The following is a 15476-nucleotide window of genomic DNA, read 5'->3' on the forward strand; positions in this document are numbered from 1 at the left end:
GCTCTTTGCTTTTTTTTGATGATTCAATAAATTTGATTAATTTAAAAGCAGCTAATTCACAAAGTAATAAATGCATTATTATTACTGTGGGAAATGAGATGAGCCTGAACCAAATGCATGATATAATATCTGCAGTCTTCCCTGCAGGTCACGTCTCTTGTGTGTCTGGACTTGCAGAATAGTTTGACCAGCTTTCCCCATCACGTTCTTTGTCCCATGATTCAGCTGGTGTCATAAGGGTGGGACACGGTACAGGAATCAGTTATACAGCTTTGTCTCTGCCCCTAGAGTACATTTAGTTTTCTTATTTCATTTTCGGTTTACATTATAGCTGTGAGTTGATTGAAAGCAGATGATTGATACAGATGAATTCCTTTGTAACAAGTTCCACTTAAGCTTCCCTCCTTTTTTGCTACATATCCCCCAAGGTTTGTGTTCTCTCCTGGCTTTTCCCTGCCTTCCCCCTTGTATCTTCTCTGATACCAAAGAACTTCAGGTTTGGGAAAACAACCCACCTTTCCTTATTCCAGTGTCTCCTCTTCCCGATCTACCCCACCCATCCATATGTCTTTTCTTGCATCACATTTCTTTAATTTGGTGTTGTTCAGGTTTTAGGAGGAAGCTCTAATTTGTATTTCCTTAGATATGAGCATGTAGGAGTGTGTGCAGATAAGGGCCACCCTCCCAGAGGAGTAATGCATTATTCTGTGTGTGATGTAGCGTAGTGATATGGTAGAGGAGCTTGTCAAGCATGTGACAGGTCTTTGTTACCTGACTCTTTCCTCTTTGCTGCTCCTTTCCCTCCTGCTTTCTCCCCTTTCTGCACTCTCTGCTCCTCCCCAGCTTCCTGACAACAAGTCTGCCTCTATTAAAGAGTTGTTTGCTCTCTACTGAGAAGTCAAAATCCAAGCTGTCGCTCCACTGGAGCACGCAAACCACCTTGTAGAAAGTTCTCAGCTGTGCTACAGCTGAGACCACCTACAGGCAATATCTTTTTCTCTTTATCCCCACACCCCCATTCTAATCCCTGTCCCTTCCCAAGTAGGCAGCTGAACTGGGCCACTAGCAGCTGAGTATCGATGCACTCAGCTGTGTTCTGGCCCACTTGGGCAGATTCAGGGGCATCATTAACCGGCATTTGGGCTCTATTATTTCTTCTAGTCTGCCAGGTCTGGCCCATTACAGGGCTGAACCATTTTGGCTACCTGGGTTGCTCTCTTTTACTTTCTATTAGTCTCTGACCTCCTCCTCAATAGGAAGATTGGAAAATGGTGAATGCTGCACATATGCTTTTGGGACCAAATGCCTCAAGAAACAACTACTTTGAGAGCCAGTATTAAGAGAACTACAAGTAGTGAGTTGACATAATAGCTTCTGTGCAAACCCTTGAAGCAAGTAGTAAACACACTTGTAACATGTTTGTGCGGTTTTGGGGAAGATGGCTTGAACATTCTCTGCATTTTCATGTTAAAAAACAAACAAACTGGATAACAGGTGAACCAGAAAAATTAACCCATAATTTAATTGCCAAAGGCGGATGTACACCTGCATTTAGTTTCTTGCTATCAATTTTTATTGCTGTACTTCATTTCTAAAACCATATGTGAGACTTGGCTTTTTTTGTTGTTGATTAAACCAGCAATCAAAGTGTTCTGGAGTAATGAAATGGATAGAAATGGTACTGCATTAATGATCCAATCTGCACTTCTGAAAATGAAAAGTTGAATTTGTTACAAGGAACTCTGTTTGAAGCGAGTTAATGAATGAATCATTATTTTTCTTTTAGTTAATCGTTTATTGTACTGTAGTAAGTTCAATTTAAATGATAATAAAATGAGAAAAGTTGCAGATTTACAAGTATGCAGTTATGTGCAGATTATTATCCTTGACTGTGCTGCCGAGCTCAGCGAGCTACTTCCAGGGAGATTGTTCTGAGGGCAGTCTCAGCTGAGGGAGATGACCGTGGCCTGTTTATTCCCAGGTGCCCTCACACTCTCCACTTTACAAGAAATTGTGTACCTGATTTTTGTTTTTGTTTTTCATCGAGATCATAGCAATTTTTCCTCCCCATGCCCTGGCTCTCTTATCACCAAACATACATTAGAATGTTAGACACATCCTCTCCCTCCTGATCCATATCTGCAGAGCCTCTCTCTTTCTCTCTCTCTCTCATATGTCTCCAAACCACTCCAGCAAATGTTACCTTTTCATATCTGGGCTGGAAAAATAAGCTTGTTTTCCATCCTATCGCATGTGAGGATCTGCAGGCACGTAAGGATCTGCAGACATGATAACATCCCCTGCCGAACTGCAAATGTCACTTTGGCTAGCCAGCCAATCGTATTTCTTTTCACCGGCCAGTGCAGCTCTCTTATGGGGTTCACACCCATGACACCGGGACTGAGCAGATGTGCACACATGAATGAGAATGAGCAAGCAGGGCTCTCAGGTGTGGCCAGAAAAGGCCGACTGAAATACCACTAAATACCAGGAAACCAAATCAGATAAAACTGTGCTTTTTATCTGGGAAATGACTTCAGTTTATCCAAAAGTGGGAAAGTAATTAGTACAGAAAGTGTGATGATGCCTCACTTGACCAGTTGTAGCAATGAGAAGCACTATGGCTCATCAAGCAGCAGTAAGGTTCACATGCGATCACTGTGCTCTCTTTCCTTCTATAGTATATTAGTACAGTATACCTGGAAATTCACTGATGCTGTCTTTGCTGCCTTTAAGGCCTGCTAACATTAACCCTACACTAACCAATTAATAAACTAACATTCATTTAGGTCATTTGTATAGACTCTGTCAAACCAACAACAGGACAATCAAGTGTTTTATTCAGCATCCACTTTTACACTGCTCTGTGTGGACATTCTGTTTCCATGGCTTACAATGAGAGAAATGAAAATGCAGCATATCTGAGCGGCATCAGAATTTTCATTCTAGGTAATAAGAGTTATTCTTATCATTAATATTTCAGTACACCTTGTGCAGCATTGGTCTATACCCCAGCTTGGAACATGTATCTGTCTGATGGCATATTTTAGGGGACTGGGATCATCAATGTTTGTGATCACAATACTGAATCAACATATGAACCTTTTCCCCCATATTTTTTATTTACATGAGTGTTTGGCTGTAGCTGTTGTAGCAAAAGCAGATACTCATCTGCAATAAGTTATATCAGCATAATGCTGGGCTTGACTGAGTTCTAGTTCTTAGTTTTTTCTTTACTGCTCCTGGTTATTGTCATGAAGATTAAACATCAGTATTTTAAATATCCCACATGATAGAAAAATACCTTCTCAACAAACTCGTATTCCATGAGTTGGACTTTTGTGTCATCTTATTTGTGTCACTAAATAATCCAAATTGATCTGCTCTTCTTAAAGCCTCTTTACTAAATGCCGAAGAGCATTTTATTTTCTTGTTTCCAGTCTTGTTGATTGTCAGACTTTTGCGACCTGTGACCTTCTCAGTGCGAGGTCAGTGATTCCGTCCAGCAGGTCACCTTTTACTCCGTGGCAGGTCTTTGCTGGTGGGCTTGTCTGAGAAGGCTCTGATGTCAGGAGACAGGCTCATCTGTGGCTCTCCTTATCTGGATCAGAGGGGCACTCCATCAGCCTGAGGTGCAGCAATCGGCTTGCTCAGCTTCCGGTGCAGAATAATCACACATATGCCGGAAAGACATGATATGGAAAGCTTGCCAATCATCAGCCAGGAAATTAAATATTTACAAGAAAATCCAGTTGCATCGATAGGGAATATTAAACAGAATGTTGGAACAATGTTTCTGAGAGCAAACATTGTGGTTGTTTAATCATGCTGTCACTACAGTGGTATGAGTGGTTTCCAAGATTAGATTTAAACATGCATATTTATGTTGTTCTCTCTCTTGCAGTTTCTGTGTTTGAAGAACATCAGGACGTTTCTCAAGGTGTGCCACGACAAGTTTGGCTTGCGCAACAGCGAGCTGTTCGACCCCTTCGACCTCTTTGATGTCAGGGACTTCGGCAAGGTGAGTTAAACGTTAGCCACAAGGACAGATGTTCCAATTTTCATCTTCTAAAACGCTGTGGACTTGAACTGACAGTGTAATCAGTTCAAAAATGGTGCCGCCTGAGGGCTACATTCTATCTACAGAGGGTGCTTGGAGACGTGATGCTGCTTGTATCCCTGATGATATCATTTAGGAGTTATGTCCTTCAGTTGTCAGGTAAAAAGGGAAAACGTGGCATAATTAGATCTTTTTCATTGCATATTTTTAAACGAAGGATCATTTTGTTAATTTAATCTGTATATAGTGACTTATTTTAACATCTGCTATAATGCAGGGTAAGCGTGTGTATTGTATGTGTAGGTGAAGGCATGCATGCATGAGTGTTATACTATACAGCACATCATGCCCATGTCATTTGCTTGGGTTAAAAGATATAAAAATGGTTTAAAGTCCAATCTGTCTGTAACATTAACTTCAGTTTGGCGCACAGAGAGCTTACGAGCATTTGTTGAAACACTTCAGGGTCAGCGATTCCACCTCATCTCACTGAGGGACTAGAAATAAACTTAGATCTTTCAAACAGTCTGCTGTGACGATACAGTGTGGATGTGTGTGTTGGCTGAGCAGTAAAGGTGGCTGACTCACTTGCACATCATATTAGCTCAATGGGGAGTTTTTATAGCATATTCAAGTGGAGTTTTGTATGTATTGAATGCCTCCAGGGACCTTATCTGGAGACATGGAATATGAGCTGGCTCTTTGCAAATCTCCCATGGAAGACAATGCTGCCTAGAGTTGTGGCCAGAAGGTCAGTGGTGCCCTTGTTGGTGCTCTTAGAAGTTAGACACCAGGAGGAAGCTTGGAGTTGCACTGTACTCTTTTGCTCTTTTCAAAAGAACCAGTTGATGTATCTGATCCAGTTTCCTCCCAGTATGAGTCCTATGTAGGTATTCTGGACTTCATGCCAGTTTGATGTCTTTAACATATTGTGTGTTTACATGCACTTTCTTGATTAAGCTGATTTCTTAGCCGTCATGGAACCCGGTTTAATGGATTAGAGAAACCTGATTTCCCCATGAAGAGTTCTCGTCAAGAATGGGGCGGCAGTGGGTTAGTTGGCAGAGTGGCCATAAGGTCGGAGGTTTGAACCCCTCTCTTCCCTACCACATGAAGTGACCCTGGGCAAGATACTGAACCCATCCCAGTCCATCCCCATCTCCAGCAGTGCCATGCCGGTCCCAAGCCCGGTAGAAATTGAGGAGGGTTGCGTCAGGAAGGGCACTCGTTTTAAAAACTGGGCCAAATCACATGCTGACAAATGATCCACTGTGGTGACCCTGAACTCATGGGATGAAGCTGAAAGGATAAAAAAAAAAGTTCTCCAACAGAATGCTAACATGTGCAGACACAGCCACATTTCTAATCAGCTTTTTACAAGAGCACTTTTGCAGGACAAAACGCTGCAGACAGGGCATGTAGTGATGGGGAGGGGCTGGATGAAGAGAGAATTTCATGGAGCAATGCCTCCTTGTTTTTAAATCCAGTCCTCCTATAGTCCAAGTCAAATTAAAACTAACACAACGTGGCCTGTAGAAGCCTAAATAATTGCTTTCAGGGATATATTTAGACATATTTATTCTTAATTAATACAGTTCATAGTGTGAAAATGAGCTTAGCTGTGTTTGTTTTTCTGTTTCATAGAGGAGAAACCAGATTACTTATCTGCTGCGTGTAACCTCAGTGGTTAAGTGCATGCAAACACAAGTCATTGTTTATTCCACCTGGCCTGGAATGGCCCTGAAAGGCCTTGAATTTCCCCCAAGGAAGAGCTTTTGGTTATAACTACACGTTTGGGCACCTTGCTCAAATGAATGAAAATGAATGGATTGAGGTGTACAGTGTGTGAAAAAACAAATGCATTTCATCATTATGAAACTGCTGCAAAACACACAAATGCTCATAAGGTTTTGAGATCATGTGGCTGGAGGCTCTGAGAAAAGGAGCTCATTGATAAAGAAAGGGGGAAGGGTTTGGCTGGCAATCCATAGTCAACGTACCACGGTTGGCCACAGCTTCTGAAACAGAATTGTTTCCCCCCACTTTTTAATCCCTTTGAGTGTGGCACATGCTTGTGTGTGGCTACAGATGAGGGGTGGGGGGATGCTTCTTTGTAGGCTAGTAACATGGTCTTATGTTGATGATGATGGCTGATGGCACTGTGCAAGGATTTGTGCAGTGGGTATGTTCACAGTCATTTTTCAGTTGATTGAAGTTGTAGAATTTGCACTCCAGTTGTGGGGATTACTCTGCAGAGGTGAATAAACTGCCTTAATCTCACTGTGATCAATTACAAAGAGGATGTGTTTGCGGATGGTCATCTGCTCATTTATCTAATCTAATACACTCTCGCTGCACTGGGCTGAGAGGAACAGTTAAATAAAGATGGAGCAAGGGGGAAAAGTGAGAGAGAAGAAAAAGGAGACAAGGGCTCATTTGGCAGTTTGTAGATAAACCACAAGACGACGTCTGAGAGTCAATGAGCTCACAGTGAACGGTATTAAAAATCCAGCAGCAGTCAGAATCAATCACGTAGACCCTCCATATGTCAATTTGGAAATTGCTTTTGTATGGTCTCAGCGGTGGCGGGCTTGTCTCGCCATTGATTTTCCATTAAGGACAAACATCACATTATAATATATTGAATTGAGAAGATCCCCACTAATGTGGCACACATTTAAATATCAAGAATGCTTCATAACAAAATATAAAAAGGTGCCTGTTTTATTTCTGCGTATCTCTTTCATCCTTTTTTCCAGCTCTATCATACCTAGATATAAAAGTTTCTTGTTTGCTATTGGATGTGCACTCAAAGGGAATTATACATGTCATACTGTATATTCTATATATATCAAATAAGATAAAAAAATAAGATACCAACTTTGCATTAATCCTTTCAGACCCACCCTTTTTAGTAAAAAAATGACTATTTTGTTCACATGAATGTCTTTTAATTTCATTATTCATTTCTAATTTTTCTAAGTGCTGGTTGGATGTTCAACTGAATAAAAATGGATGTGAGATTTTAAGTAAGCCTCTTAAATTTTTACTACTGACTGTGTAAAGAGTGGAGACTAGCCTTTTGGAAAGTGGCAGTGCATAGACTAGTGAGGCAAAATGAGCAATTGATAGACTTTATCTTAGACACTGGAAAAATTATTATTATTATTATTATTTTTTTTTTTTACAATTTACTGGTATTTCAAAAACTAAGAAATCCATAATGTAAATGGTCTGCACTTATATAGTACTTTTCTACCTGTTGGCACTAAAAGCGCTTTACACGGCTGCTTATTCACCCATAAGCGTTGTTGTTGTTTTCTTTAAACGTTTTTTCATTGAGTAAATAATCCAAATAAAAAAAAGAATAAGGAAAAATAAAAATGAGAACAGGGGATATTTCTCAGTGGAAAAAGATGTGAAATCAGTATGTCCCTGGTGGCACTCCTTTTAGTAAACAAACCAGACTCGCACTGTAGATATTTAATCTCCTGAAGGAGTGGAAATCAAACAGGGCTATGTGGAAAGGAGTGAAGAGTGAAGGTTTTGATAGCGGCTACCTCCATAAACATTAATCAGCCCCTATCCACCTTTCGCACCTCCACATTGGCTGCCAGGGAGGTCATCTCCCCTGGCCTCCGATCGCCATCTCGCCTTATAATTATTCCTTTTCCTGGGTCCCAATCAAATTGAGACTGTGGGCCGACTGGGCCCAGTGCTGAAACAAAGTAATTGCCCCATCCAAACCTCCCCCTACTCTTTCCAGTGGGACTAATGTTGAAACAGATGCAGCACATACCCTACTTGATGTCCTCTGCTGATTTTTATTTTCATTACAACTGGGAATACCCTTTGCCACACAGAGCATGAGCTAGTGCTCCCCTGTTGTGTCCTCGATTCATGATGTGCATAGTTTCATAGACCTATCGCTGCACTTCCCTTGTTTGCACCCTAACCCATCCCCCATCATTAGAAATTCATTATGACATCATTAAACCAATGAAATACAGCTTATTACAGTAGACCCCAGAGAACGCTTTCATTTAAACACCTCCCTCCATCCGAACCCAGCCGCCTCGTTTCCTTTCTGCAAACCTATTTTAATTAGCCACCAAAGGAACATTGCTGTCATTTAAATGAACATGGCAATCAGTTTATTTGGCTGTTGCCATGATTAGCATAATTAGCCTGCACCTGTTAACCATCTATCAACAGTTTGGTAATTTTCCGTCTGTGACTGGAGAGCAGTGAAGGAAGGAAGCTTTTTGACAGATTTTCCGCCTTCATTAAAGAGAATAGCATCATTTATTTGAAATGCAGACGGTGTTGCATGGATCCATTTCTATCTCGTCTCAACCAGCCTCAGAGTCATGACTGACTGACTTGTGAAGTGGCCGAGCCAGCCAAATGATGCTCATTCACTTGATCGCACAGTGCCAAGATGAATGGATTTTATCTGCGCATTGCATTTGGATCAAAATCGGTCCATCAATCTGAGCTATTTGTTTGTGTGAAGCGGCTATGGTTCAGGTTCAGATGACAACAGGCAAATTTAATAGTGAAAACACAGTGATGAGATTTATATGTAGGTTGGTGAACTTTTCCACTCCACAGCTAAATTGTCTCCGTAATTGGGCTGCACAATATAAACTTTTATTATAAGTTTATTATATTTATTATATTAAGTCCTTTTTCTTTACTTGTGTAAATGTATTCAATTGAGTGATCACCGATAGAATGTGCATGTTTAATAACAGTACTTTGCTGGCATTGCCTGCTCTTCTGATGTCATTTTGGAGCTAGAAATAAAGTCGTTTAATGCATTTGTTAAGTCTCCATGATATTACAGGCAACAAAGTAACAGTTTTTGTTCTTCCATAACATATCACATCATTAATTTGCCTCACTTGATAACTCATGTTGTATAATGTGAGTATTACTTATGCACACATTGCAATGATGATGCTGAAACAATATATGTATTGTTCAGCCCTACTTTGTAACAGATATTGAAGTGATAGTTTTGTTTTAGCTACTGTGAGTGAATGTCTAATGATAGAATCGGTTTAGTTGGATGAAATTGTGCATAATAACCAAAAATCAGTTATCTGTACCAAAACACGCCTTCAAACAGAAGGAGAGCCCTAATTTAAAGGAAACTGGGCGCACACACACACACACACACACACACACAAAACCCCTGATTTAATTTGTACCAACTGCTCCCTTTTGAGTTTCTTTTCCTTGTTTCCGACATCCCCCAATCTATCGTTTCACTTTCTTCACTGTCCTCCTCTCCCTCAGTGATTCATCTTACACTCGCTCTCGAGCGCGAGTATGTTGTGATAAGATTGAGGCAGCGGCAGGCAAACCACCATTGTGTCAGGAAGGCATGACTGCCATTGGTCAGCCGTGTTTGATTACCCTCTGCGCTGCGCTGAATCTCGTGCACACTGAACTCTGCTCTTTTCATTGCCTTCCTGTGCACTGTGGCTGAAAATAGTAAGTTGCTTGGCATCCACGCCCAGTACTACTAACATCTGGAACGTGCCTCAGCCACTGTTGGCCCGCCTGCATGAATGTTATTTACTGAAAGAGGTTTTTACCTCATGTAAAAGTCCTCAGCTTGACTCCGTGCACATTTCTGATCATTGTAAACATTATGAAAACATGCAAAAATCCACCTTTGAACTCCTCAAATTATTTCCAAGCTTGTGGCGCATGTCTTTGGAAAACCTGGACATATACTGAAGCTACAGTCATTGTGCACCTATGCTTTTTATGATTCTTTAGATATTTTGCATGGTTGCATTTCCAAGTTTTCTACAGCAACAGATCCTATATTTGAATACATAAAGGATATCAGGCCACCAGGAATAGGTGAGATATGTTTAAAGCCATGTTTATATGACAGACCTAATGCTTAATTTCAATTTTTGCAACAATCAAATTGCAGTTTCCTCATACCTCAGATAGATTTGATTTGGATAGGGTCACATGAAAAAATGGCCTAACCTTATTTTAAAAAATCATATTTGATAGAGTTGTCAGCACTTTGGGGCAACCTGCATCAAAAAATGTGTTGTAGATTAGTTATAGGCACCTAATGCCTGCTCCGTAAATAAGGATATACATAAAAGCACCTACATACTTACATACTTTGTCAGACATTCATTCTCTATGAGTGACACACTTATTCCTGCTTGACAAGACAAATTATACAGGGCTACTGAACAATGTCCATTCACTGCAGAGGATTATACTGTATGCATTGGACATTGGTACTTCATTTCTGAATGAAAAAGTAGAACTGTAGCAAAGGCAGTGAGCGATTTGTGCGTGTCAGAGTGAGTCTGGAGAGACTGCAGCAAGTGATTGAGGGAAGTTTAAGGGTCAAGCAGTCGGGGTCGTAGACTCAGATCAATGTGTCCCGTTCCATTAGTGACCACATCCTCAGCTGCAGTCCTTTGCTGTCAGGGCTCAAGTTGAGTTTGGAAGCAACGATTCCCCATTCTCCACTGGAGGGTTTAAGTGGTTTGAGGAGATTTATTACAAAATGTAATGTTTACAATTGCCAGTGTAAAACATAAAATGTTACATCTTTGATCATTTAACAGCATAGTGTAGTATAATCAATGTCTCGTTTCATTCAGTACGTCACAGAAAGAACCTGAATATCTCCTTCACTACTGCCCATCTCCCAACAATATAACCCTTGATCCAAGATATTACCCAGTGCTCCCCTAAGAGAGAATCTATCTTCATAACCTTCTCTGAAAACACATCTTCCAGCTTCCACAGACGGTTTTAATGGCTGCCTCTTCTCTTCCCGTGCCCTCTTACTCATGCCCCGTCCATCAAGACCCCCTAACTGCAAGTTTTTACATAAAGCTTCCAAGACACAAATCAATAATTCATCCCAAATGCCACAGTGCTGATGATAATTCTCCTGATATGAATTATAAATGGGAGCTTCCTCTCCCTTCCTGTGTTTGGACCCCCTTCCATGCTCCACTCCCGCAACCTCATTATTTCTGCAACTCGTTACCGTGATACCAAGCGGAAACAGGTGGTTGCTGAGCAATTGGTTGTCGTTTGGGGATATAAGCCCTGTGCTGCTGCTCAGCTAAAGGCATGCTGAGTGTTGGACCCCATTGGGTGTGGACACTGGGTGTTGGAGGTCTCACACTAAGAGTAACAATACAGATAAGATGTGATGGCACGAGACAAAACGGTAGCCTTGTTTGCGTGACGAATGAGCAAAAGCTGAAGGATGAGATGACCTGAAATCTGTCCTTTGAGTGAATTTTCCATCTGGATTCCCTCCAGCTGTTCCGTGCCCACCTGCTCTGTTTGACTTTTTTATTACACACATATTCCTTGAGGAGTATCTCATGATAAATCAAAGGCTTGCCATGCAATTTTGACATCTATATTTAGTCTTGAGAGCCTTTAGTACATTATAAAATCTTAAAAATATGATATTGTAGTTTACTTGTTTTATGAGATGCTAAGTCATAATTACCACTAATAAAAATAATCAGTCCCTTGTGGTTATTTTTTATAAGCTCCACTGTTCTGAGCGTTCTCAGAAAAACGCATATAGACACACACATATGTACACACATCACACGTTTGGGCAAGCATGCCGTTATCACTTAGTGGCTTAACACTAACAGTGCCTACGGTAGAAAAGAGTCACAATTCACCACAACCATTGTTTGCAGTGCAAGATAAAAAATCCCACTTTATTGCCCTACATGCAGGATACTTGTCAGCAGTAACTTTTGCAGTTTTCCAACCTCTTTTGGAAGTTTCCCCAGCCTCCTACATGTTAAAACGGGCTCCCTGGTGTTTGTGAGTAAATATCCGAGAAATTGGATATTTCTCCTCTTTTTGTCATATGTGGACCTACGTTTCTCTTGTGGACAGTTATTACTTTAAGACAGCAATACCTTTTCAGCATCGGCACAAGTCTTTTAGGGAGGATACAAAGTGTAGACAAAATTTATGGAGAAGGTGCAGTGATTGAACAAAACTGTAATGCTTTGCAGGATTCACAGGGATTGCTTGAATTTATTTTTTTATTTTTTGCACTATTTTTCCTAATTCCTAAAAGGTCTGAATAAATAATACTGAGAAAGAATGTATTGGTTTCTCCCTATTTTCATACAGTGCCATTCTTTTACTCCACTGCATGACAACAATTCCCTCTGATGAAACTGAAAAAACAGGATCTTCCCACCATCTCTTTTTTCCCTCTGCCTTATTTCAGTACCATTTTCCTTCTGACAGCATTGCACAACAGTTCCATTTAAATCCAGCAGAAGAGAGAGGCGGGCGACAAGCAAAAAATGATGAGCTGTAGAAAATTCATTTATTGAACTTCTAAATCCCAGTGCAGTCAGAATCCTATTGTTGAAATAATTGGCTTCTTTTGTTTTTGGTGACAGTGAATGTTACTAGACAAACTGAGACAATTCAATTTGGGCAGAGTTCAGCGCTCAGACTGGCTCTTTTAAGTTTCCATCTACAGAGTACCCAAAGGCTGCTCAGGTGCGATCACAACCTTCTTTCACCTTTAGAATTCTGATTTAGTGGTCACTAAAAGGCGTGTCCCTTCTGTTAGGGTGCTGTCTTTGGAACACTACAGGACTAAAGTGTGGGGATAAAGAGGAAGAGCCCCCACAGAGCGAGAGTCTCTGAATACCTTGCAGCCAGTGTGAGCTCTCATTATTTCTCCTCCCTCAGAGGCCCCACAGGCACAGCTATGATGGACAGGTACATTTTCTGAGGAATCACTGGCATGAGAAGAGAAGAAAATCACCGCAAAGGGAGTCCATTGCATAGGGATTTCTCTCATATGAACCTGAAAGTCATACCAACTTGGCTCATAAATCTTACTTCTACTGTGCACACATTTCATTGTGCATTTCAATATACATTTAGGATTATGGAATCAAACCCTATTTGCTCTCAAATTGATGATCATTTCCTAAACTTCCATTTTCTTATGCAAGTAGCTTAGGACTTTGCAAAAGATAATATTTTAGATATTTGGCACAGAGCACAGAATGTGAAGGTAGCCTTGCAGAATCATCAGAATAAGCTGCTTTTCAAAAACCAAGATTAAATCATCAGAGTTACCAAATGGCTTTATGTGTGTCACGTAAAACAAATCCGTTGTTGACAAGGGGGCTTCACTGGCAGAATTTTCTAAAACAACAACAACAAAGACCGCTTTGCGCACACTGAGTTGTCTTTCTGTTTTAAATTATTAACATTTTACATTAACAACATTAGTATTAAGTGGTAAGAGCAGACAGATTTATAGAATTAAGTAATAACAGATAAAGGAAATGCTCAGCCAGTTAATTGCACCCAAACAAGGGTCATGTACCTTGTGTCAACAGACAGAATCAGTCAGTCATTTGGCTTTGGCCTTTATTCTGAGAGACAAACTACACACCTCATCAATGCCAACACGATGGTTTAATTAGAACATGTCATAAGAAAGCAAAAATAATGCAGCTGTTTTAACTCAGGATTGTGCTCCAACGTCAATTTTACCCACATTCTGAGAGCATTGTCATCTTACAAAATTAACAGACTTGCAAACTGTAGAAAAATCATTTTTTATTATTTAGTAAACTATATGATAACCGATTATAGTCACACATATGAGATACTCTACATGAATTTAACACAGTAGTCAGGCCATCAACACTACAGAAAAAAGGAAAAACAAAACAAAACAAAACAAAATTTTAACAGTGAACTGGCTTTAGCAATTTCATTTACATTTTGGAGTAAAACCAAACTTCTTTGTTTAAGTTTTACAAGCAGGCAACTTGCAGTGCATTAGTCATTGATTATGTGTAGCTTCATTATTAGTTATTAAAGCCCTACTGTAGCTGTTATAGAGGCCTTTGTGTGTGTGTTCATAGAAATATTTTATAAAATGTATGTTAAAGTTAAAGGCTATTGTCAAAGCCTTCTGTGACTCAGACTGACTGAACAGTACTAATAGCAGTGTCGACATACAGTATAAGCTACTGAATGTTTTGGAGTGAGGCTCACCCTTTCCAACCAATCAGACAATTTTACCAATTATTGCTTAATTAGCCATACAGTTTTGAAGCTTTCATGTTGATTGTAATTGGATAAGGGCTAATACCTTAAAGGCTGTGCAGACTGTGACAAAGTTTAGCACACAGTAGAAGAGCACAGCAGAGCATTGAGGGGTGAATTGATGCACAGTGAATTGATTTTGAGTATTATGTTGATTCAAGCTCTAGTTGCATGTTGTGGCTTTAAAATTCACCTTGCAATTTATTGCTGCCCTTTTGACAAAGAAAATGAAATAAAAATACAACTAAAAAGGTAAAATATTGAAACATTACTTTCTTATTTATTTCAACTGAGTTCAGCTTAAATTTCAGCAACCATAGTTTACTAGATCTCAATCTATCATGTGTTTTTGTAGGTCTGGGCAACACCTATGCCAATAAAAAAATTGCTTGATTGCATTAGTTTTCAGTAAGTCACACTTTTTTTTGGCTTGTGAGCTACTTATAAAATGACCAAGTGAAATTGATCTACCTACTATAAAAATACAAAACATATATTTATTTATGAATATATTGAGAATTCTTTATATGCACAAAATATGTTGGTGTAGCTTGCGTAACTACATGAACCCATATTACACAATACAACTCTGTACATTTTTTTGTCATTACCTTACTCTGATGAGTTGCACTGAATAGAATCAGCCAGGGTCTGGAGGCTATCTCACTAGTTTGCTAGAGTTTTGCAGCACTTGGTGCTGTTGTATGCATGCGCGGTGACCCACGTGTCAGAAAAAATCAGATGTCAGACTGGCTGCCCTGTGCGTCAATCAAGTGACAAATTACATACTGAGGACGGATGATGGGCTGACGTCTACTTAGTTAACTCCATGCGATCTACCCACACTACCTTTGCGATCGACTGGTAGATCACGATCGACGTATTGGGCATCCCTGGTCTATATGATTGATCAGACTGATAGAGCAGTAATATAATACAGATGCTGATTTTTAACGCAAATTTTCATTTACACAAACAATAATATTATATGCTTACCAAATTACCAGTGCAATACAAATTCAAATCAGTTAGAATCCCGTAGATGGCTTTGTATGTTATTTTTCATAATTGTTAAAAAATGTGCCATATTTAACATGGAAATTTACTTACCTATAGTGCATTATTGTTATTTTCTCGATAAGTTGGTCTAATACCTTCCAAATATTATATTTAATAAATAAAAAAGAATATTTTTTTGTTACATTTAAGCCTAAAATTAAAGGTAGTGTTCAAAAGTTGCAGTTATGATGCTGAGAATATAAAACAGTTTATTTATGGTACAGTA

At 39.7% G+C, this 15476-nt stretch overlaps 1 protein-coding gene across 11 annotated transcripts in view; it reads left to right on the top strand.

Annotated features, from left to right (window-relative positions):
• vav2 (vav 2 guanine nucleotide exchange factor) overlaps positions 1–15476 on the top strand; it is a 188095-nt gene that overhangs the window by 49370 nt on the left and 123249 nt on the right. For all 11 annotated transcript variants that reach the window (XM_067484247.1, XM_067484242.1, XM_067484246.1 and 8 more), the window contains exon 2: positions 3905–4021. In XM_067484247.1, coding sequence (XP_067340348.1) covers positions 3905–4021 — 117 coding nt within the window. The remainder of the gene's footprint in view (positions 1–3904; positions 4022–15476) is intronic.

The sequence above is a fragment of the Channa argus genome, chromosome 18 (genome assembly GCF_033026475.1).
Source record: "Channa argus isolate prfri chromosome 18, Channa argus male v1.0, whole genome shotgun sequence".
Taxonomy (NCBI): Eukaryota; Metazoa; Chordata; class Actinopteri; order Anabantiformes; family Channidae; genus Channa; species Channa argus.